The sequence below is a fragment of the Eptatretus burgeri genome, chromosome 8 (assembly GCF_056783735.1).
Source record: "Eptatretus burgeri isolate ZD-2024b chromosome 8, Ebu_testis_v1, whole genome shotgun sequence".
In the NCBI taxonomy this organism is placed as follows: Eukaryota; Metazoa; Chordata; class Myxini; order Myxiniformes; family Myxinidae; genus Eptatretus; species Eptatretus burgeri.
The window spans coordinates 15,937,085-15,960,851 of record NC_140968.1 but is presented as its reverse complement, the minus strand read 5'-3'; the positions used below and the strand labels follow the sequence as shown (position 1 = coordinate 15,960,851).

The 23,767-nt window shown below is 45.2% G+C and overlaps 1 protein-coding gene and 1 pseudogene across 2 annotated transcripts in view; both read left to right on the top strand.

The window, feature by feature from the left end:
• Positions 1-14,777, top strand: part of LOC147021191 (uncharacterized) — a 30,806-nt pseudogene extending 16,029 nt beyond the window's left edge. The window contains exons 4-5 of the transcript XR_015061324.1: positions 12,911-13,045; positions 13,182-14,777. The product of XR_015061324.1 is annotated as an uncharacterized LOC147021191 (transcript). The remainder of the gene's footprint in view (positions 1-12,910; positions 13,046-13,181) is intronic.
• Positions 14,778-14,980: 203 nt separating this feature from the next.
• LOC147021190 (uncharacterized) lies at positions 14,981-21,505 on the top strand. The gene is made up of 2 exons (XM_085893684.1): positions 14,981-15,484; positions 18,363-21,505. The coding sequence occupies exon 2, from the start codon at positions 18,369-18,371 to the stop codon at positions 20,028-20,030; it is 1,662 nt and encodes a 553-aa protein (XP_085749810.1). The 5' UTR covers positions 14,981-15,484; positions 18,363-18,368; the 3' UTR covers positions 20,031-21,505.
• The last annotated feature ends 2,262 nt before the right edge of the window (positions 21,506-23,767 follow it).

Below are 23,767 nucleotides of genomic sequence, written 5' to 3'. Positions count from 1 at the left end.
ATGAAAGGAATTCTTCCAGAGGATTGTTGAAAATTTGATGGGTTGGGGGGGTGGGGGAGTGTTACCAAGTGGTCCTTTCGCAGAGACAAAGTGAGTTTGATGTCTGGATTGAAGGACATGTTCCACGTGTTGGAGCAGTTTGTGATTTTACCCAGATCTGCAGAGCGAAGAACCTGCTGCTTACCAGTCTGAGGGATGACAGATGGTACGGCAGAGGGTGGAGTCATCAGCAAAGATGAGTCGGAGAGATCGTGATCTGGTCTGAAACCAAATTGATGATCGGAAATCAAGCCATTGGAGAAGAGGAAGGATTTAATGTCTGAAGCGATGATGGATTCCATAACCTTGCTGATGATTGGGAGAAGGCTGATTGGTCTGTCGTTACAGGGATCTGTTTTTGCACCTTTTTTTGCAGGGAAGTAATGTTTGCTGATTTCCAAGCAGATTGCAAATGATCTTCAGCAAATGAGAGGGTGAATAGAACAGAGAGAGGGTGAGCAAGAGCAGAGGAGCAGGTTTTTAGGACATGTGGGCTGATGCCGTCTGCAACGGTTGCAGAATCTGAGCCGGGGTTTGACAGCAAGCTCTCCACCTTGTCAGGCGAAAAGGACACAAATTCCAGGGGCAGTTGGGTGCGACGGGGTAAAGTGGGTAGAGAAAGCGATGGGTTTCGGCCACAAGATTTTGATGCAAACACCGAGATTCTGCATTCAGCCTTTTCACGCGTTGTATCAGCAGTGCATCCATTTGAGGTGAGGGAGGGGATGGAAGGGGAACACACACCAGAAACAGATTTGATTAGATGCCACCAGCATTTGGAGGAGGGAGAGAGAGAGTTGACAGGGAAAGACTTGAGCTTAGAAAGTTGTTTTCTGGCTCTCCTGAGGGTAGATACACACTTGTTCTGAGCTTTATGGAGGAAACTGAGATTACCCTCAGGGTTTACTTTCCACGAGGCAAAGGCAAGTTGTTTCAGTACAACTGCCTCGCCACAAACTTCAGTGAACCATGGGCGAGAGGAAGGGTCGAACAACTGAAGACGAGAGGGGATAAATCTGTGCATGAGGGAGAACAAGTTTCTTGGAAAGAATTCCCAGGATGAGTGGATGTTGGAGAAAGTAGTGATGGCAGACCAGTCTCGAGGTTTGATGGCTGCTTGGAGACCCTGCCCAGTAGGCTTGAGTGGAATGCCAGACTCGACGGCGGTGAGGTGGTTCTCTGATAACAGCCAGAGAGATGTCCACTTTGACAAGCATGTGGTCAGAAGAACTAATTGGAGCAGAGGAAGAACAACATATATTTTCAGGGAAATTTGTCAAAATCAGATCCAGAAGAGACAGAGTACCGTTGGTTGAGATCCGGGTCGGGAAATTAACAGATCGTTTCAGTCCCAATGAGTCGCAGAAAGCTTTTGCTGAAGTGCCATGACAGCTGAGAGAGATTCCCACACCTCGCCAACTGGCATGATTACAATTGTTGTCACCACATCTGAGGAAGAGAGAGTTTGGATGAGAAGATAGAAGTTGGTCCATGTTTTCAGATAGAGAGGTGTAAATGGAGTCATCACTGTTTGGTGGACGGTACAGTACACACATAAACATGAGGTGGGAGTGCAGGGGAAGCCGTAGCCACCAACAGACGTTTATATATAAATATATTCTTCTTCGTTTCGAGCTTGATCTTGATTCCTGGGAGTGTGGGGGAATGAGGGCAGTGCATGGAGAGTGAGGAATGGAGTCTTTGATGAAGAGAGCAATTCCTCCACCAGGACGAGGCTCAGTTCTGTCATTCCGGAGGAGGGAGTAACCAGGGAGAGATACTTTGGAGTCAGAGACGTCTTGAGCTGGTAAAGTTTCTGGAAGCAGATTATGTCTGGTTTGTCAGTGACAACCTGTCTGGAAAGATCTGTAATGTTTGAGCGAAGGCCCCAGATATTTGAGGTCCACACTGTTTTGAGTGAGGAGGCTTTGGGTGCAGGTGTAATCGTTGGTGTAATCGTTGTAATAATGGTGGAAGTCGTTGGTGTAATCCTCAGAGAGGTCATAGTTGAAGGCGGCCTTGAGCCACTCAATGTTTCGAGCAGCAGTGGCAACTGTCCTTGATGTCCTGCCAAAACCCGGATCAAGAAAGCTGGAACGTGAGTTTTGTGCTTCTCTCGCCCGTTGGTGTGATGCTCCATATGCAGTTAGGCGACGCTCTCTCTCTGCAGCTGACTCTGCTTGCCTGGCTCTTTCACGAGCAGATCGATCAGCAGTTAGCTGTTGCCGTGCGCGTGCAGTTCGAGAATTCAAATAACAGGAGGAGAATGTGTATGTTTAAAAAGTCAACGAATACGAACATTTTGTATTTCAAAAAACCCAAGCGTGTTTAACCATGAAGCCTTTTGTTACGATTTATATGCCGGCGCACTATTCGAAAGGCATTTTTTTTTCTCATGGAAATTTTATTATATATATATATATATATATATATATATATATATATATATATATATATATATATATATATATATATATATATATATATATAATTTAGCCTGGTGTGTTGGCGCAGTGGTTAGGGCAGCGGCTTGGGATCCAAATGGTCCTGAGTTCAAGCCCCGTTGGGCTACTGAATTAATACACCAGGGGGTTGACTCAGCCTGTCATCCTTCCGAGGTCGGCGAAATGAGTACCAGTGTACTGGGCCGGTGTATACCCCGGTCAAAATAGGTGTACCATATCCCTGTGTCGTAAGAGGCGACCAGGGTTGTGTCAGGAAGGGCATCCGGCGTAAAACATGTGCCAAATCACTATGCGGATCATACGGATGATCCGCTGTGGCGACCCCTAACGGGAGCAGCCGAAGGAAGAAGAAGATATATATATATATATATATATATATATATATATATATATATATATATATATATATATATATATATATATATATATATATATAATTTTTTTTTTTTTTATTAAATAAGCCTGGTGTTGGCACAGTGGTAAGGGCAGTGGCTTAGGACCCAAAAGGTCCTGAGTTCAAGCCCCGTTGGGACACTGAATTAATATATGTATGTATATATATATGTATATATATATATATATATATATATATATATATGTATGTATATATATATGTATATATATATATATAAACCAAGTCGAAAACACCAGGGGGTTGACTCAGCCTGCCATCCGTCCGAGGTCGGCGAAATGAGCACCAGTTGTACTGGGCCCGGTGTATGCCCCGGTTAGAATAGGTGTACCATATCCCTGTGTGTCGTAAGAGGCGACCAGGGTTGTGTCAGGAAGGGCATCCGGCGTAAAAACGTATGCCAAATCATTATGCGGACAACAAAACGAATTTCCATACCGGATCGGTCGAGGCCCGGGTTAACAACGACCGCCACCGATACCGGTGGTCAGCAGGGTACCAGTGGAAATTGTGCTACTGCTGGGCGAAGGAGGAGAAGGAGACTGGGAAGGCGAGTCCGGAGGCAGTGGGAGAGGGGGAAGGGTAGAAGTGTGGAGGTGAGAGTTGGAACTCTGAATGTTGGGACGATGACTGGCAAAGGGCGAGAGTTGGCTGATATGATGGAGAGAAGAAAGGTTGACATACTGTGTGTACAAGAGACCAAGTGGATGGGGAGTAAGGCTAGGAGCATTGGAGGTGGTTTCAAACTGTTCTGCCATGGTGTGGATGGGAGGAGAAATGGTGTCGGGGTAATCCTGAAGGAAGATTATGTCAAGAGGGTATTGGAGGTGAGGAGAGTGTCTGACCGAGTGATGAGTGTGAAGTTGGAAATTGAAGGGGTGATGATGAATGTCATCAGTGCATATGCCCCACATATGGGGTGTGAGATGGAGTATAAAGAAGATTTCTGGAGTGAGTTAGATGAAGTAGTGGAGAGTGTATCCAAGGATGAAAGAGTGGTGATGGACATGTTGGGGAAGGGAATAAAGAGGATGAGGAGGTGATGGAGAGGTACGGTCTCAACAAGAGAAATGTGGAAGGGCAAATGGTGGAAGAGTTTGCAAAAAGAATGGAAATGGCAGTGGTAAATACATATTTCAAGAAGAAGGAGGAACACAGGGTGACATACAAGAGTGGAGGAAAGTGCACACAGGTTGATTACATCTTAAGTAGGAGATGCAACCTGAAAGAGATTAGTGACTGTAAGGTTGTGGCAGGGGAGAGTGTAGCTCGACAGCATCGATTGGTGGTCTGTAGGATGACTTTAGAGGTGAGGTTGAGGAAGAGAGTGAGGGCTGAACCAAGGACCAGATGGTGGAAGCTGAAGGAGGAAGACTGTTGCGTGAAATTTCGGGAGGAGGTGAGACACGCGTTGGATGGTGGTAAAGATGGGTGGGATGATTGGGCAACGACAGCAGAAGTTGTGAGGGAGATAGCTAGGAAGGTACTTGGTGTGACATCTGGACAGAGGAAGGAAGATAAGGAGACTTGGTGGTGGAATGAGGAAGTACAGGAAAGTATAAGGAAGAAGGGGTTGGCGAAAAAGAAGTGGGATAGTCAGAGAGATGAAGAAAGTAGGCAGGAGTACAAGGAGTGGCGTCGAAAGGCAAAAAGAGAGGTGGCAAAGGCCAAGGAAAAGGCATATGACGAGCTGTATGAGATGTTGGATACAAAAGAAGGGGAAAAGGATTTATACCGATTGGCAAGACAGAGGGACAGAGCTGGGAAGGATGTGCTGCAGGTTCGGGTGATAAAGGACGCAAATGGGAATGTGCTGACGAGCAAGGAGAGTGTGTTGAGAAGGTGGATGGAGTACTTTGAGGAGCTGATGAATGAAGAAAATGAGAGAGAGAGAGAGAGAAGGTTGGAAGAGGTGGAGATAGTGAATCTGGAAGTGGGATGGATCAGTAAGGATGAAGTGAGGACTGTTATGAAGAAGATGAAAAGTGGAAAGGCGGTTGGCCCAGATGGTATACCAGTGGAGGCATGGAAGTGCTTAGGAGAGATGGCAGTGGGGTTGTTAACCAGATTGTTTAATAAAGTCTTGGAAAGTGAGAGGATGCCGGAGGAGTGGAGATTAAGTGTACTGGTTCCGATTTTCAAGAATAAGGGTGATGTGCAGAGCTGTGGAAATTACAGAGGGATAAAGTTGTTAAGCTTCACCATGAAGTTGTGGGAAAGAGTAGTGGAAGCTCGGTTGAGAGGAGAGGTGATGGTCTGTGAGCAGCAATATGGGTTTATGCCAGGAAAGAGCACCACTGATGCGATGTTTGCTTTGAGAATGTTGATGGAGAAGTATAGGGAAGGCCAGAAGGAGTTACATTGTGTGTTTGTGGATTTAGAGAAAGCTTATGAGAGGGTGCCAAGAGAGGAGCTGTGGTATTGTATGAGGAAGTCGGGAGTGGTGGAGAAGTATGTGAGGATCGTGCAGGATATGTATGAGGACAGTGTGACAGCGGTGAGGTGTGCGGTAGGAATGACGGACCGGTTTAAGGTTAAAGTGGGATTGCACCAAGGATCGACCCTGAGCCCTTTCCTGTTTGCAATGGTGATGGACAGGTTGACGGATGAGATCAGACTGGAGTCTCCATGGACTATCATGTTCGCGGATGACATCATGATCTGTCGGGAGAGTCGGGAGCAGGCTGAAGCGAGCCTTGAGAGGTGGAGGTACGCACTGGAGAGAAGGGGAATGATAGTCAGTCAGAGTAAGACGGAGTACATGTGCATAAATGAGAGGGAGGGTGGTGGTATGGTGCGGTTGCAAGGAGTTGAGGTGGGGAAGGTGGATTGGTTTAAATACTTGGGATCAACTGTCCAAAGTAACGGAGAGTGTGGGAGAGAAGTGAAAAAGAGAGTGCAGGCAGGATGGAGTGGGTGGAGAAGATTTGCAGGAGTGATTTGTGACAGAAGGGTAGCTGCAAGAGTGAAGGGGAAAGTATACAAGACGGTCATGAGACCAGCTATGTTGTATGGTTTGGAGGCTTTTTGTTTGGAGGTTTGTATGTTCCACTAACAATAAGACAGGAAGCGGAGCTGGAGGTGGCAGAGTTAAAGATGCTGCGATTCTCGTTGGGAGTGACGAGGATGGACAGCATAAGGAATGAGTATATTAGAGGGACAGCGCAGGTAGGACGGTTTGGAGACAAAGTGAGAGAGGCGAGATTGAGATGGTTTGGACATGTGCACAGGAGGGAAACGGAGTATATCGGGAGAAAGATGTTGAAGATGGAGCCGCCACGCAGGAGGAGAAGAGGAAGGCCAAAGAAGAGGTTCATGGATACGGTGAGGGCAGACATGCGGGTGGTTGGAGTGTCAATGGAAGATGTGGAGGATAGAGCGAAATGGAGACGGTTGATCCGCTGTGGCGACCCCTAACGGGAGCAAGCCGAAAGAGGAGGAGGAGGAGGAAGAAGAAGAAGATATATACATATATATATATATATATATATATATATATATATATATATATTAAATATATATTTTTTCATTTTTATGGAGAGCCACTTAGCGTATCCTGGAGCTGAATGTTAGTTTTATATATATATATATATATATATATGTGTAAAGTTTCATCAAGATTGGTTCACTGGTCTCGGAGCTTATTCATTACAAAAAACAGGACTGCCATATATATAGTCATCCCCCGTTTATTGCGGGGGTTACGTTCCAACCCCCCCCCCCACCCGCGCGAGAAGTGAAAATCCGCGATGAATGGACGCCTCCCCCAAAAATGCCTAAAAATGCCTATTTTTTTTTTTTATAAACGCGGTGTATAAACACGATTGGGTTTGATTTCTATATTGCGAATGTTAAATGCTGTGTTGTGTATTAATACGTTTGGGTTTGATTTACATTGAGTGACTATTTAACGCTGGGCGGTGTGTAAACACGATTGGGTTTGATTTATATCGAGTGAATATGTAACGCTGGGCGGTGTGTAAACACGATTGGGTTTGATTTATATCGAGTGATTATTAAACGCTGGGTGGTGTATAAACACGATTGGGTTTGATTTCTCTATTGCGAATATTAAACGCTGCGCGGTGGATAAACACGATTGGGTTTCATAGGCTCCTGATGTTGGCTTGGTCCTTCTTGATGTAGCGTATGGTCGATTCATTCAAACCATAATGGCGTCCAACTGCGGCAAACCTTTTTCCTTCCCGAAGCATATCGAGCACCTTCTCCTGGAGCGTCAGGACCTTCCTCTGGCGCTTCGGTTCCTTGCCAGAAGCCTTAGAAGGTGCAGGGCGTTTGGGTGGCATCGTAGGGCTTGGAGAAAAAAACGTAGAAAATATTCGAAGTTCACAAGTGAAACTTTGTCTCGTGCGTTGTGTGACTGGTCGAGTGCCACGTGTTATAATTTATTGCTTAAATAATTTATATTTTATATATTATTACCGTGATATACCGGGGGAATTCGCAGAAAAAATTAGTTAGGTTCCAAGGGAAAACCGCGATATATATATATATATATATATATATATATATATATATATATATATATATATATATATATATATATATATATATATATATATATATATATATATATATATATATTCTTCTTCGTTTCGAGCTTCATCTTGGTTTCATTCTCTTTCTTCTCGCCACGCTTAGGGGCCGAGGGTCTATGCCTTTTACCACCCCGGAGCTGTGGCGGTGCCCCCGGGCTATATGTCGGGGCAGGTCTCGAGCAGCCATTGGGTTGTATCATCATCCAAAACATGCAGACTGTGTGCCCCGCTTGGGGAACGGCATATGGGACAGCCAAGGATGACATGGTCTGCGGTTTGTTCCTCCACACCACACTCACAAGCCGCAGAAGGTGCCACACCCCATCTGTGCATATTTGAGCGGAATCTTCCAACGCCAGTATGTAGACAGTTTAGTCGTACCCAAGCCAGTCTTGGCAAGGGCATTCCGATGGTATGGGAACCGACGTCGGGAATGAAAGCGCGGAGTCTGGTGGAGTTCGTCCGCCATTCCGCACTCCAGTTGTGATCCGCCCAGTGGGCCGCACTGATGTTAAGGTCGTTGGCGTTTTTCAGCAACAACTGTGCAGCAGGCACAAATGGGTGTCTCGAATTTAGTCGCTGGGGCTGCTCATTTGATGAAATAGAGAGCTTGAGATGGAGCAAATGATTCGTCTCCAGTGCCTGGCGAGTGAGAGCTAGAGTGGCTTCTTCACGGCGAAGCTCAGCGGGTTGGATGCCTGCGAGGATGGAAAGGTTGTCCTTTGGTGTGGGACGCAGGCATCCAGTCACAGTACGCAAGGCGCCATTGATGGCAGTGTCAATCTGGTGGGAATGAGCAATGCGGCACCAGACGGGCGCACAGTACTCGGCGGTGGAGTAGACCAGGGCTAAGGCTGCTGTACGTAACGTGACAGCACCCGCACCCCAGCCGGAGCCCACCAGTCGTCTTAGCAGCGCGGCGCAGGATGTTAGCTTTTTGCGTAGTGACTCCAGGTGTCGGCGGTGCGTGAGCGACCTGTCCAATGTTACCCCAAGATATTTTGGCTCGGGGCAGAAGGACAGGGGTTTTCCATTGATGTTGACGTTTAGCTCATGTTTTGCTTCACTGTTGTTCAAGTGGAAAGCTGCCGACACTATTTTGGTTTCACTGAGCTTCAATATCCATTTCTAGAGGCATGCCGATAAAGTAGACATGTCATGGCTCAGAGTCCCCTCTGGTGTTTCCCACTTCCTTGCTGGGTATACGATCGCCAGGTCGTCCACATAAGCGTACTTTGTGGAGACATTGTTCGGCTGGTCGTGGGTGTAGATATTGAAGAGGAGGGGGGGGGGGCAGGACCGATCTCTGCGGGACGCCGTTCTTAAGGCGTCGTAACCTGCTTCGCTGTCTGCTACTGGTGGTGAGGGTGAAGCTTCGGTTGTAGACAAGTTCCATGATCTTACGGACCATGTGCCTGTCTGGGAGCAGGCGGAGCAGCTTGCAGGTGAGGCCACGGTGCCATACGGTGTCGTAGGCGGCTGGGAGATCAAGGAACACAGCACCGGCCTTCTTTTTTGCCTCAAAGCAGTCCTCGATGTCTTGGGTCATAAGAATGACTTGATCTACGATTTCCCACTCCAAAAACCAGCTTGCTCCCATTGGAGAAGCGGATCTATAATCGGTTTGATGCGGGCATAGATAAGACGCTCAAGGATTTTGAAGGGGACACAAAGGAGAGATATCGGGCGATAACTCTTCGGGTCCCCTGATGGCTTATGAAGCTTGGGGATTGCGACTACTCGGGCTCTTCTCCAGGTTTTGGGGATTTTGAGGTGGCGCAAGCAGGAAGAGAGGAATTCACATAACCAGGACTTCAATGCAGAGCCAGCATGGAGTATAAGTTCCGGGCAGATGTGATCGGGGCTCGGAGACTTGTGTGGCTTCAGTATTTGGAGGGCGGTGGCGAGCTCATCTGGGATGAAGTCATCGGAGATACTTTCGCCGTCTGGTGTTTCTGCTCTCCAGAAGTCAGACACCTCTTTGGCCACAAGTCGAGATGACTTGCGGTCCCTCGCTTCGTACACCCCGTTCTTCACCAGCTGGGTCACAATGGTGTTAGCAGAAACGGGTACTGGCGAGGGGAGTGTGCTGACCGGCCAGTGAGGTTGTTAATGATAATCCATGCTTTGCAGCTTGAGTGCGAGAAGTCGATGGTGTTGACGGCTTCGGTCCACCGCTCAAGCTTCCTTTGGTCGAGCCGTGAGAGTATATTGGAAGCGGTGCCTGGTGGGGCACAAAGGAAGGAGCGGTAGAGAGTCTCGCACTTAGAATCCCAGCATGGCATATAGTTGTTTCCGCGGCCACGTGGGATTGCTTTCTTCGCCGCAGATGTTATGGCATTGCAGAAGTCCTGGTAAGCCTCGTCCATATTGATGGTATCGGGTGGTGGTAGACCCGTGATGGATTTATTTGTAAGGAGGCTGCAGCGATTCCAGTCGGCCTTTCTGAAGTTCCATCACCTCACCGGTGCGCTTGGGACAGGTGCCACAAGCTTAAGAGCAGTGATAAGTGAGGGTCGATGTTGGGACCGCGGGAACTTCTCAAGCACACGTCTGTCAGGAAGTGGGCTATCAGGGTCGGCACTCGCTAAGGCCAGATCGGGGTTCGTTCCCCAGCGTCCGGAGAGGAAACTGTCTATGTCCTTCGGATTGTAAAGGACAGCAAGGTTGTTGTTTGCTGCCCAGGCAGCCAGACACTCTCCGTCGTTGCTTGTGATGTTATGTCCCCAGTCAACATGCTGGCAATTAAAATCGCCAGCATAGAGACTGGGGGAGGGGAACGTGGGTAAAGACCATGGGGATATCCGTGAGGGTGGGGGCTTGTCGACGTTGATGATGTTATAGTTTGCAACATCAACGCACACCCACTCAATCTCGGCATCAACCAGACATTGACCGACGAGAGTCCAGCTCAGGCTCTCGTGGACAAACGTGGCAAGGCCGTGCTTCCTGCTTTTAGTAGACCCAGCTAGTGCATAGTGTAGAAAGACTAGCTTATCTGCAGAGATGCAGTGGGTCTTGGAGGACGACGACGAGGGCCCGGTTCTTATGGGCAAGCTGCTCAATGACATTGATATTGCTTGTCGGAAGGCCCTCGACTTTCAGCTGTAGTATTGTGGGTCGACGGTACTTGTCGGCGGCATGAACACCACCGCACCCTAAAAAGGGCGGTTCCCTTGTCACCTGCTGCTGAAAAGCCCGGGTGGAGGCTCGGATAGGACAGGCTTGGTTTCGCATCCCGTAGTATTTGCTACTTACAGGAGGGACCACGTGAAGGTGCCTATCTCCCCCCCATATATATATATATATATATATATATATATATATATATATATATATATATATATATATATATATATATATATAGTTGTGGTTTCCCGCCCATTCGGCGTGCGGACGGCCACCTCAGCCCAATCGCGGCCGCACGCGACCACCGAACGAGCAATCCAGTCACAGCTTTCCGGATCAACACCGGAATCCAGCTACGGGTGTGTTTTAATCACACCGTAAATTTGCCAAGTTTTCTGTCCACGCACAACAGGGTCCAATCGCCAAATCTCGATTTACCCAAGTATGTGCGCAGACAGAAATGCCGGGAATTTACACCTCGGCGGGAGCTGGCACGGAACGAGCAATTCTGAAGTCGCTCGCTCCTTTTGCGATTTGCCAAGCGGGGATATATCGCTCGACCCCGCCGGAACCGATTACTTTATCGGCTATTAAAAAGTCAGCGAATATCCCGTACGCAAGTATGGCAGTTCAATGATGGAAGAGGACGCAACGAGCAGATGAACATTTAAACCAGCACATTTATTTACAAGACACGTAAGCAATACAGTACAAATGGACAAGCACATATGCAATGAATGGGGGGATGGGGACAGGACGCGAGTAAAAAGAAAGCCTACAGCCGATGTCTATAGTTATTATTGTTCACTTAACCAGGTTTACTTAGTGGACACGGCGCCACAACTCTCATACAAAAACCCCGAAAAGAAAAGGAAGGAAAACGTGACCGTGAGGTGGATTCTCAGGCTCCGTTCTCCTCGATCTGACCTTGCGCTCGTCCGACCCAGAGAGAGAAAGAGCTGGCGTCTTGGTGCCTTCGACCTCGTCACGACAGACCCAAAGCCTTCCTCACAACCACCCAGAGAGCGTGGTCCAGAGAGCCTTAGCGCATGCGATCCAGCGAGCGCAATCCAGAAAGCCTTAGCGCAGTCCAGCGAGCGCGATCCAGAGAGCCTTAGCGCGCACGATCCAAAGAAAGAGCTCCCACAACCAACGACCCAGCCACGACCTTCCTCACAACCACCGACCCAGAGAGAGAGAGCGCGATTCTCCTCAGCACTTCTTTTATAGCCCCCCCCCTCACCCCCTCACTTCTTCCAGCGCTCGAGGGAAACTTCCAGAAGAAGCCGTTTTCCCGCTCAATCGGGGCCCTTCCCTCGCCGCTCCACCGCATTCATTTTCGTCTTTGTCCTTTTATAGCGGTTGGAATCCACCGCGTTGGCCGGCAGAGATGTTATTCGTTGGGGGGGGGGGGCGTCGTCTGTTCTTCCTCGACGAATGCCAGGCTTCTGGCAACCGTGTGCTGAGGCAGAAATGCTGTTGTGGTCATTGCAATGGTGGTGTGGTTGAGGTGGTTGTAATGGTGGTGTGGTTGGCGTTGTGGTTAAGGTGGTTGTTGTAATGGTGGTGTCGTTGGCGTTTTGTGGAAGGAGATGAGGCGATGCGGTTGTGGTTAAGGTGGTTGTTCCAAAATAAAGACAGCAAAAGAATAAGGCCACCTTAAAGATCACAGCCCGGTGACATGAATAATAATTCCCGCGAAACATCGATGGGGAAATCTAATCTAAACACGTACTTATCGGCATTACTGATCTCATGGACCTGTATGGTGTTCTGTGCATTTCCACAACCGTAAATATATATATATGCCTGGTGTTGGCGCAGTGGTTCGGGCAGCGGCTTGGGATCTAAAAGGTCCTGAGTTTCAAGCCCCGGTGTGCCACTGAATTAACACCAGGGGGTTGACTCAGCCTGTCATCCTTCCGAGGTCGGCGAAATGAGTGCCGGTGTATACCCCGGTTAAAATAGGTGTACCAGATCCCTGTGTCGCAAGAGGCGACCAGGGTTGCGTCAGGAAGGGCATCCGGTGTAAAACATGTGCGAAATCACTATGCGGATCATACGGATGATCCGCTGTGGCGACCCCTAACAGGAGCAGCCGAAAGAAGAAGAAGAAGAAGAAGAAGACATATATATATATATATATTTGTATATTTCTCGTTGTAAACACCTTGATTCCTATCCTGTAATGTCAGCAACATTATGGAGCCTCGTTCTCACAGCGGAAGTGATGTTTATTCCATACTACTTGTTGACCGGATATATATTTGCAGTGTTTTCAACTTCATGTCCTTCATTGTTTTCAGATGATGTATGTCCTGTAAATTTGGAATCCAGACGACACAAAGGTTCATCTGTCTCAGAAACTTTAAGATATGCTTCTGAAAAGGAAGATTCAGTTGTTCATTTCACAAATGGCAGTCCTGTCTGTTCTGCAACAGGTGAGCAGAAACCTACAAAATGAACATTCAAACTTTTGAATTGAGGCTTTATAAAATTTTCAAAATTGTGAAATATTTTGCATTTTGAGGTTGACAGAAAAAAGGTAAAATAACTTCCTTCTCTTTGTTTGTGTAGAACAATCAAGGAGTCCAGTTGGGCAGATAAGGTCCAGGAGCAGCTTGATTGTGAAGAAGATGTCAATTTTGAAGAAACAATCCCAAAAACAAGACTCACGAGCTTCAAACTACAAGTATACATCTGATGAAAACGGCACAAATATCAATATTCAATTAAACAAACCCCAAAAGGTAATCGAAAGTCAAATGTGTAATATATGCAATGAAGATTTTACTTCACCAAGAAACATCAAAATACACACGAGGACCCACAGAGGAGAATGCCCAAACAAATGCTCAGGATGTGACAAAGGTTTCTCTCAAAAAGGTAATTTGAAAATACATAATATGAAGATCCACACAGGAGCGCCACCTCACAAATGCTCCACATGTGATGAAGCTTTCTCTCAAAAAGACTCTTGGAATAAGCACATGAGGATCCACACAGGAGCGCGACCTTACAAGTGCTCCGTATGTGATAAAGGTTTCTCTCAAAAAGGCGATTTGAAAATACATATGAGGATCCACACAGGAGAGCGACCTTATAAATGCTCCATATGTGATAAACGTTTCTCGCAAAAAGGCAATTTGAAAATACATATGAGGATCCACACAGGAGCGCGACCTTACAAGTGCTCTGTATGTGATAAAGGTTTCTCTCAAAAAGGCTCTTTGAAAATACATATGAGAATTCACACAGGAGAGCATCCTTACAAATGCTCCATATGTGATAAAGGTTTCCTTCAAAAAGGCAATTTGAAAATACATATGAGGTTCCACACAGGAGAGCAACCTTATAAATGCTCCATATGTGATAAAGCTTTCTCTCAAAAATACTCTTGGAATAAGCACATGAGGATCCACACAGGAGTGCGACCTCACAAGTGCTCTGCATGTGAGAAAGTTTTCTCTCAAAAAGGCGATTTGAAAATACATATGAGGATCCACACAAGAGAGCGACCTTATAAATGCTCCATATGTGATAAAGCTTTCTCTCTTAAAGACCATTTGAATGCGCATATGAGGATCCACACAGGAGAGCGACCTTACAAATGCTCCATATGTGATAAAGGTTTCTCTCAAAAAGGCAATTTGAAAATACATATGAGGATCCACACAGGAGAGCATTCTTGCAAGTGCTCCAAATGTGATCAGGGTTTCTGTCATAAAAGCAATTTGAATCAGCACATGAGGATCCCCTCAGGAGAGCGACCTCACAAATGCTCCATATGTGATAAAGGTTTCTCTCAAAAAGTCAATTTGAAAATGCATATGAGGATCCACACAGGAGAGCGTCCTCACAAGTGCTCCATATGTAATCAGGGTTTCTCTCATAAAGGCAATTTGAATAAGCATATGAGGATCCACACAGGAGAGCGACCTCACAAATGCTCCACGTGTGATAAAGGTTTCTCTCAAAAAGTCTATTTGAAAATACATATGAGCATCCACACAGGAGAGCGTCCTTACAAATGCTCCATATGTGATAAAGGTTTCTCTCAAAAATTCTATTTGAAAATACATATGAGGATCCACACAGGAGAACATCCTTACAAATGCTCCATATGTGACAAAGGTTTCTCTCAAAAAGGCGATTTGAAAATACATATGAGGATCCACACAGGAGAGCATCCAAAAATCCATGCAAAAAGAACAGATAATACATGACCGAAAATAGATGCTTCGTACAAATATCTCGGAATAGAAGAAGGCCCCCAGCGACAAAACAAAATATTGCAAAAAATAATCAGCAAAGAGAAGTCTGCAAATTTCTCTAGAATTTGCATCATGGGTTTGAGGGTGATGAAAATATTCATAAAATATTGCCAATTAACTTGATTGAAAAGTAAATGTATTGTAACCCTTTCATGAAAAAATGTACTCAAATATGGCATGATTATTTAAATTCTCTGTGCTTGAACATGTATTTGTTATCATAATATATATTTGCATTTTATACAACCTTATCTCTTTCTTTGTTGAAAGATTATCAATCTGCCCAGTAAAGGTGCCCAAAACAGATTGACATTTCAAGCAATCTTTAATCATTTTTCAGGACAATAACATCACCTATTGTTTATGTATTGCATTACCATGTAAACCTGTACTATCCTGTTCCATGGTCGGGTTGTCGGCGACTAAACCGTCTCCCCCACCAGGTTTTTTCGTGAGGAGGGTGGTTGGATATGGACATCCAGCAGGATTAAAAACAAAACCTGTCGAAGGACGGAGGAGCTCCTTGTCAGCCAACGGCCATCCATATCTCGTGCTCAAATGTGTCTGCGGACGTCCTCCAGCAGTTGGTTCACTTTTTGTTAGGAGGTTTGTGGCAGGATTTGCACTCCAGCCACCGTAAAACCCTTCATTCCGCAAAATGCAAAAACGCAAAAAAAAATTCTTAAAACCCACTCGGTGGGAGTACCTCCTGTGCAGCTTCCCTTCGCAGGGCAGCTCACCAGATGACGGGATTGGGGCAATGCCTTCGAGACCCCCAATCTTTGATAGCAGGGAAACCACGGGGTAACATCCCTGGGTCAGATTGCGGGAGAGTGTGTCGGAGTGGTGCTGAGGTGTCGTCCACCAGACGGCGGTCTCCTTGGATTTACCTGAGGCGGTCCTTTTCGGGTGGGTGCCTGGAATATCCTATCCCTAAGAGAGGATGATTACCTGTCTCTGTTATCATCTGAGCTCAAGCGTTTGGACATCGGTATTGCGGTACTCTGAGGTTCGGAGACCGGATTGCAGCGAGATAATGGTTGGTGGTTACACCGACTATTGGTGTGGTTGCTCTGATGGTTACCTTACTCAAGGAGTTGCTGTAGCTGTGTCCAACAAGCTGACCTCAATGATAATTGAGGTAACACCGGTCAACGAGCGTATGAGACGAAAGATTCGTCACTCCTTCCGTGTCATTTCCCTGGTCTCTGTCTGTGCTCCGACTGAGGTGAGTGATCTCACCATGAAGGATGCATTCTACGCCACGCTCGAGTCTGTGGTTGATCAGTGCCCCAGACGAGATACACTTCTCGTCTTGGGGGATTTCAGTGCATCGACTGGAACTGATAGGGATGGTTATGAGACATGTGTTGGTCCCCATGGGTCAGTGACTCTGAACCAGAATAGCACTATGTTCCTTGACTTTGCAAGAAGTCATGGACTTACGGTGGCTAGTTCATGGTTTCAGCACCCACAAGCTCATCGCTGGACTTGGTATTGCAACGCTGGTGCTGTGGCAAAGGAGATTGACCATGTCCTCGTTGACGGTCGCTGGAGGATGATCCAGAACTGCAAGGTCTACCGGAGTGCTCAGTTCCTCAATACGACACACCGGCTTGTTGTAGCAACTCCGAAGTTGCACCTTACATCCAGGAGAATGGTACCATCCCAGCCGAGGCTGGATGTTGGCAAGCTCAAGGATGAGAGAGTAGCTGAGGTGTTTGCGAACAAGTTGAGTGGAGATTTGAAGAGTCTGGGTGCTTTGGGAGGTCCTGAAGAGTTGTGGAGTGCCTTCAAGACCACCATCCTTGATGTTGCCGGGGGATGTCTTGGAACTCACCACAGGGCAATGAAGAATTTTGTCTCACAAGGGACACTGGATACCATTGACCACAGTTGCAGGGCCAGGCTGAATGGCAGAGCTGAGCGCTGTTCAGGGACCTGAGGCATAAAACTGTACATGCCCAAATGGTGGATAAGGAGAACTATGTGCGAGGAATCTGTGAGGGGGTAGAGCATCACCTGTGGACAGGTGATTGTCGTCCCGCTTCAGGGGAATTCGCGCATTGTGTTCATCTAAGCACATCCCTCGGCACACTGCAGTTAGAGCAGAGACTAGAAGGCTCTTGACAGAGGGGTCTGAAGTGAAGGCCCGCTGGGCTGGTTACTTTGAGCGGTTGTTCCAGACTGATCCACCAGCTCTCGAGTTGGACATCAAGGGTGTTACAATCCCTGTTGCTGACCCTCCAATCAACTGTGGTCCACCTTCGCTTGTGGAAACATGGGCTGCGGTGAAACCGTTTAAACTCGGTAAAGCTCCAGGGATCTGTGGCATCCATGCTGAACTTCTCAAGGCTGGTGGAAATGCTGCACTCATGTCATTGCATGCAGTTTTGTGCTATGCTGGGAAAACAGGCGTCATCCCAACTGATTGGAAGAGGAGCCTTGTTGTCCCTGTCTGGGAAGGGAAGGATGATCGCCAAGACTGCAACAACTACCGAGGGGTGACGCTGCTCTCGGTGCCGGGCAAGGTCTTTGCTCAGATAATTCTTGATGGGGTTTGCCACCATCAACTTGAGCACCAGTGTCCAGAGCAGCCAGGCTTTACACCAAAGAGGTCAATGATTGACCGTATCCTTGCTCTTCGGGTCTTCACCGAACGCAGACAAGAGTTTCGGCAGGGGCTGCTTGCAGCCTATGTTGAGCTCTGGAAAGCGTTCGATTCGGTGAATCTGGATGCCCTCTGGAGGATTCTTGGTCTTCGTGGGGTGCCACCAAAACTGATCGATCTGATGTCAGAACTCTACTCTGGTACTGAGTGTGCTGTGAAATGTGGTGGTACCATCTCTGACTTATTTACAGTTGTTGCTGGAGTTCGTCAGGGGTGTGTATTGGCCCCCACTCCACACTTTTCAGCACGTATATGGACTGGATTTTCGGGAGGATGTCAGAGAGATCATGCTGCGGTGCATCGTTTGGGAATGTCAAGATCTCGGAGCTTGATTTCACAGATTATGCAGTCATCTTTGCGGAGACTTTAGATATCCTTTTGATGGTCCTCGAGGTGCTGAATGAGGAGTCGGAGCCGCTGGGATTACGGGTTTCCTGGGTCAAAACTAAGATCCAGGCTTTCAATGACATCTTGGATGCTGCTGTCCTGTCTCTGTCTGTTTGTGGTGACGATGTTGAAGTCGTGGAGAGATTCACTTATCTTTGCAGTGATATTCATGTCTCTGCTGGCTGTAAGCACTGAACAACAAATTTCAAAAATTTTTTTTTACTGGAGATGTGTAAAGTGATTAAGACTAATTTGGGTACGCTGATTTCAAAAATCATAACCGTTTTGCTGTATCACGTCAGGATTTTCAGGAACAGAAATATTCCCATTGCCTAGAAGTCAGGATTTCAATGAAATTTGCATATGTCTTTAACATGTCTATTTCGTACAATTGTTGTTAACTTGTGTTATATTTCTTTCTTTCAGATAAAGATGAGTGGGCGTTCCTGTACCAATCATCCTGACAACTTCTGTTATGTCTGTGGTCGGTATACCAAAAAAGATCAACAGCGAAGTATATCTACAGCAGTGAAAATGAAGGCCGCCTACTTTCACTACTTCGGGTGTAAGGTGGGGGACCAAGAACAGAGCTGGGCACCACACATCTGCTGCACAAGCTGTCACACAACCTTGACTCAGTGGTTGGTGGGCAAGCGCGCGAGCGTGCCATTTGCGGTGCTCATGATATGGCGTGAGCCGCAGAATCATCATGATGATTGTTATTTCTGCTGCACAAGCATCGCCGGCTTCAACAAGAAGAATAAAGGTCACATCAAGTACGCTGACTGCGTCTCTGCTCGTAAACCTGTGCCTCATGATGACGAGAACCCCGTTCCAACACCTCCAGCTGATCAGAACATAGCTGTAAGCAGTGGTGAAGAGGATGGTGATGATGAACCTTTTGAACCCGACAATCAAGAATCACACCTTCTGAACCAGGGAGACTTAAATGATCTTGTAAGAGATCTCTCACTGTCAAAGGCGAAGGCAGAGCTGCTTGGATCAAGGCTGCAGCAGTGGAATCAACTTGAACCTAACACCAAGATATCCTTGTTCAGAGCACGTCACAGAGACATGGCTGAGTTCTTTGAAATGGAAGACACGATGACATTCTGCAGTGACATCAACGGTCTGTTGAAAGAACTTGGATGTGATCACGATCCTGCAGACTGGCGCCTCTTCATCGACTCAGGGAAGAACAGCTTGAAGGCTGTTTTGCTCCACAATGGCAACGAGAAACCATCAGTCCCACTGGCTCACGCGTTCGGCATGACAGAGACCTATGAGACTATGCGGAAGCTGCTTGATTCCATCAAGTACAATGACTTCAACTGGCACATCTGCGGAGACTTGAAAGTGGTGGCGCTGTTGTTAGGGCTGCAGTCAGGCTACACGAAATACATGTGCTTCCTTTGTCTCTGGGATAGCAGAGACGACAAGAATCACTGGACGAAGAAAGATTGGGAAGAGCGAAAAGAGCATGTACCTGGTCGACACAACGTGAAGCATGTCGCCCTTGTCGACCCAGCCAAGGTTTTCCTTCCACCACTCCACATAAAGCTCGGCTTGATGAAAAGTTTTGTACGGGCAATGGATCTGAATGGGCGTGGGTTTTTATACCTCAAGGAAAAGTTTGGCAACACCTTGTCGGAGGCCAAGATCAAGGCTGGTGTCTTTGTTGGACCGCAAATCCGACAGATTATGAAGGACGAAACTTTTCCGACAACTCTAAACCCCAAAGAGCTGGCAGCGTGGAGGAGCTTCAAAGCTGTGACGGACAACTTCTTCGGGAACGAGCGCGCGGACAACTATGAAGAAATAGTGCAGCAGCTGCTGGAGTCCTTCAGGAAACTTGGCTCCAGGATGTCCCTGAAAATCCATTTCCTACACCAGCACCTGAACTTCTTCCCTGACAACTTGGGAGCAGTCTCGGACGAGCACGGCGAGCGATTCCACCAAGAGATTTCACTCATGGAGACGCGTTACCAAGGGCGGCACAACCCGAACATGATGGGCGATTTCTGCTGGTTCCTGCATCGTGAAACTGACACAGAGCAGCACAAACGCAAAGCCAAATGCCTAAAGCATTTTTAATTACATTCTAGTGGAGTTTTTCTGTAATTTCTATAATTTTGAAGCATTCATGATGAAATAAATGAATAAATGAATTTTTGTAAATTTCATTGAAATCCTGACTTCTAGGCAATGGGAATATTTCTGTTACTGAAAATCCTGACGTGATACAGCAAAACGGTTATGATTTTTGAAATCAGCGTACCCAAATTAGTCTAAATCACTTTACACATCACCAGTAAAAATTTTTTGTTGTTCAGTGAAGTCAGAGGTCACTAGATGTCTGGGTCGGGCCTGTGGAGTCATGGATTCACTGGATCATGGGGTGTGGTGCTGCCGGTACCTGTGCGGGAGGACGAAAGTCTGAGTCTTCAGGTCCTTGGTGCTTCCAGTCTTGCTCTATGGATGCGAGACTTGGACTCTGACCAAAGATCTGAGATGGAGACTTAATTATTTTGGTACCAGGTCTCTTTGGAGAATCCTTGGCTATTGCTGGTCGGATTTTGTGTCCAACGAGCGGTTGCTGAGAGAGACTCGGATGAGATTTGTTACCTGCAGAGTCCATGAGCGTCAGTTGTGGCTGTATGGACATGTGGCATGTTTTCCTGATGATGATCCTGCTCACCAGATTCTCTCAGTGAGCGAGTCTCGTGAGTGTAGGAGGCCAATGGGCCGACCAAGTGCCTCGTGGTTGCAGCAGGTTGACCGGCATCTCAAGGAGATGGGGATGGGCCTGGCATCTGCCTGGGGGATGGCCAGACGGAGGTCCCTGGAGTACCGGTTGAAAGTGGACGCAGCGACGTGCTATTCTGGCACATGCTCCCACACCTGACCTGACCTATTGTTTGATTTTATTTTGCTAATAAAGGGATTTTGTTGCATGAAATTATTTTGGTGTCTCAAAGTTTGGGTGGAGATATTATTCTTGCCCCAATGGAATGCTGGTTTCAGGAAATATCCAGATGTGTTTTTACACTTCAGCTTCAGATTATAAATCTTTCCCTCGTCTTCTCAATCCAGACCACGGAGCCATATGTGATCCCTCCAAGCACCAAGATGGTATGATGTCATTCTGTGCTGAGGTTGAACTCACCTCTCTGATCTCTGAATATCAAACAAAATTCCTATCAACCTTTAGTTCATAAATATTCCTCAGCCCTTCCAAACTAAGCTGACCTCCAGATTGCTGCTGTCACAAAGCTGGGAATGATCTCCATCTTGAACCCTGAACATGTCAGGGTGGCATTAGCAACTGGGAAAGAAAAACAGACTTCATCTCACTGAACACTATATGAGAATGCAATGTTCCGATGTACTTTGGAATCAGAAGAAGACTGTTGCTTGTTGAAGCGCCTCTGAATTTTCCATATGGATATGTTGTGCTTGTTCGTTTTTGCATATGTTTTATTGTTTTAATATTGTTTTGCATGTGTTCGTTTTTGCATGTATAAACATTTGCATATGTTTTATTGTTTTAATAAATGACATGTACAGGAGGAATTGAGAATTTCTTCAACAATTTAGCAAGCCAGAGGCAGGAGCATAAAGACCTGGAGGAGGGTGGTTGCAGAGTGGGCTGATGGCAGACACGGGTGAACAAACCAGATAAGGTGAGGGACTTTAATCCCTGTGGGAAATTCATTTTCATGAATTCAAGATCTGTTTGAATACAAGTCGACCAACATGATCAGCGTTTGGCCTGCAAGAACATTTATTTAATGTAAAATAAATAAATAAAATAAGATTCAAAGATATAAATGGGTGGATGGGTGAATGTGCGGGTGGAGCTTGTCTGGATGGGTGGACAATTTTTTTTTAATTAACCAATGCATCTTGTTTTGCTCACTCATTGAACCAAGAAAGATTTGTTCATTCTCAAATTCCTTCAATCGATTAATTTTCTTTGCACAATAATCCCCATCTAAAATATTGAAAAACAAAACATTTGAATCTTTATATTTTTTAGGATACCCATTTTGTGCCATTACGAAATGAGAAATTTCTCTTCATGCTCTTGTTTGACCAGCTCCTGAGCCACATATCATTTTGAGATTATAGTAAATTGTTTTTTCATTGTTCAATTGATAACCATCAAAGTTGTCAGTCCATTCAAGGATATTTATTTTTTTTCTTTACATCCTCCAACTTATTAGTTTTTAAATTGATTCGCTTATTTGTTTTATTTACCTTTGTTTTAGTTATTTTTTCAATAAGACTTATTTGATAGTTTTCACATTCATTATGTTTTCCATTTATATACAAAGACTGAGATTTTCTCCACTCTTTAGTTTGATTTATACTTGGTTTGACCATTTATATATTTTGAAAAAACGTGGCGGTTGCCCTAAAGAAACCCTAACCCATCTTCCCATTGTTAAAACACAATCTATTTTATATACTCTATCATACAAAATCCATATGGAACACAATCTATTCCATTATCGAAAATAAATCTCTTCTCATCAAAGGCTCCTAATGCCTTTTTATTTACTTCTTCACTATATATATATATATATATATATGTCATGTTTATAACTTCTTATTGTATCCATTTTCCTATATTCTTCTTTCTTATTCATCAAACAATTGTAATAATTTCTAAAAGTTATTGATTTCTTTATTACATATTTCTTTATTCCCTTTAACCTCTGATCAATCTGATCACCATACTTATAAGCATATGCCTTTGCTCTCAATCCAATAAACTCACTCATTACTTTTCCACCCAACTCATCCTTAAACTTACCAATTACCTTTTCATTCTTTTTGGAAAATAACTCTCTTCTTTCAAAAATTACTTGGATCATATACTCCAATATTTTTCTTCATATCTTGATAAACATCATCAGTTTTTATATCTGGGATAAAACTATCAGTGTCCATATACAACAACGAAACATTTTCACCATACTCTTTCTTTAAGCCATTATACAAATAATCATACATCAATATCTTTGATAAATCAAGAATGGCTGTTCCAATACAAATTTGTTTATCATTACAATACTTTCCTTTTCCATATGAATAGCAGAAAAGTTCTCTGAAAAAAACCTCTTCTCTCTTAAAACTTGGTTTATTTATCAATCTCGAAGCTTCTTTGCAAGATTTTGCAAATCTTATGTTTTGCCTATTTCTAACATTCTCCTTTGTCTTTCCAAAGACAGCATTATTCATCAATTTATAGAATTCCCCTTCAAATTTTACTTTTGTATTTGTTCTCATATCTGTATTAAATTTAATATACTTTTTCATCCAAGGACTTTGTTTTAATTTTAAAACTCTATGAATTTTAGCGACTCTCAATCCTTCTATTCAAAAACTGTTTTAAGCTTCTCTGATGCAAAACATATCCCTCTTTATCAAAGAATGTTGTTAATAACTTTACTGTTGATTTGCCTTTAATATTAAAACTTTTATGATAATCACTTAACCATTCTTTCTTTGGGGTTTCTTTCTCATATGCAAAAGGAAGGTCTTTCTGCTTATTATGAAGATCACTCAAATCAACTTCAAAATAATAACCTTCTTCTTCCTCATTCAATTCCTCTTGAGAAGAAATAACAATATTCATCAAAGCCTTTTCATAATCCTTTTCTTCCACCCACTCTCATTTACCATAAGGCAGAGATTGAGACATTGCCCATCCATACAAATTATTAGCATCAAAATACATCAAATAATTACAATCTTTTTCACTATCATAATTTGGAAGATATTTATTATTTGCTTTGGCATATCTTTTTGAACATACTTGTGAT

Excerpts from the sequence above, each read along its gene's own strand:
- LOC147021190 (XM_085893684.1), top strand. The coding sequence starts at position 18,369 with ATGAGTGGGCGTTCCTGTACCAATCATCCTGACAACTTCTGTTATGTC.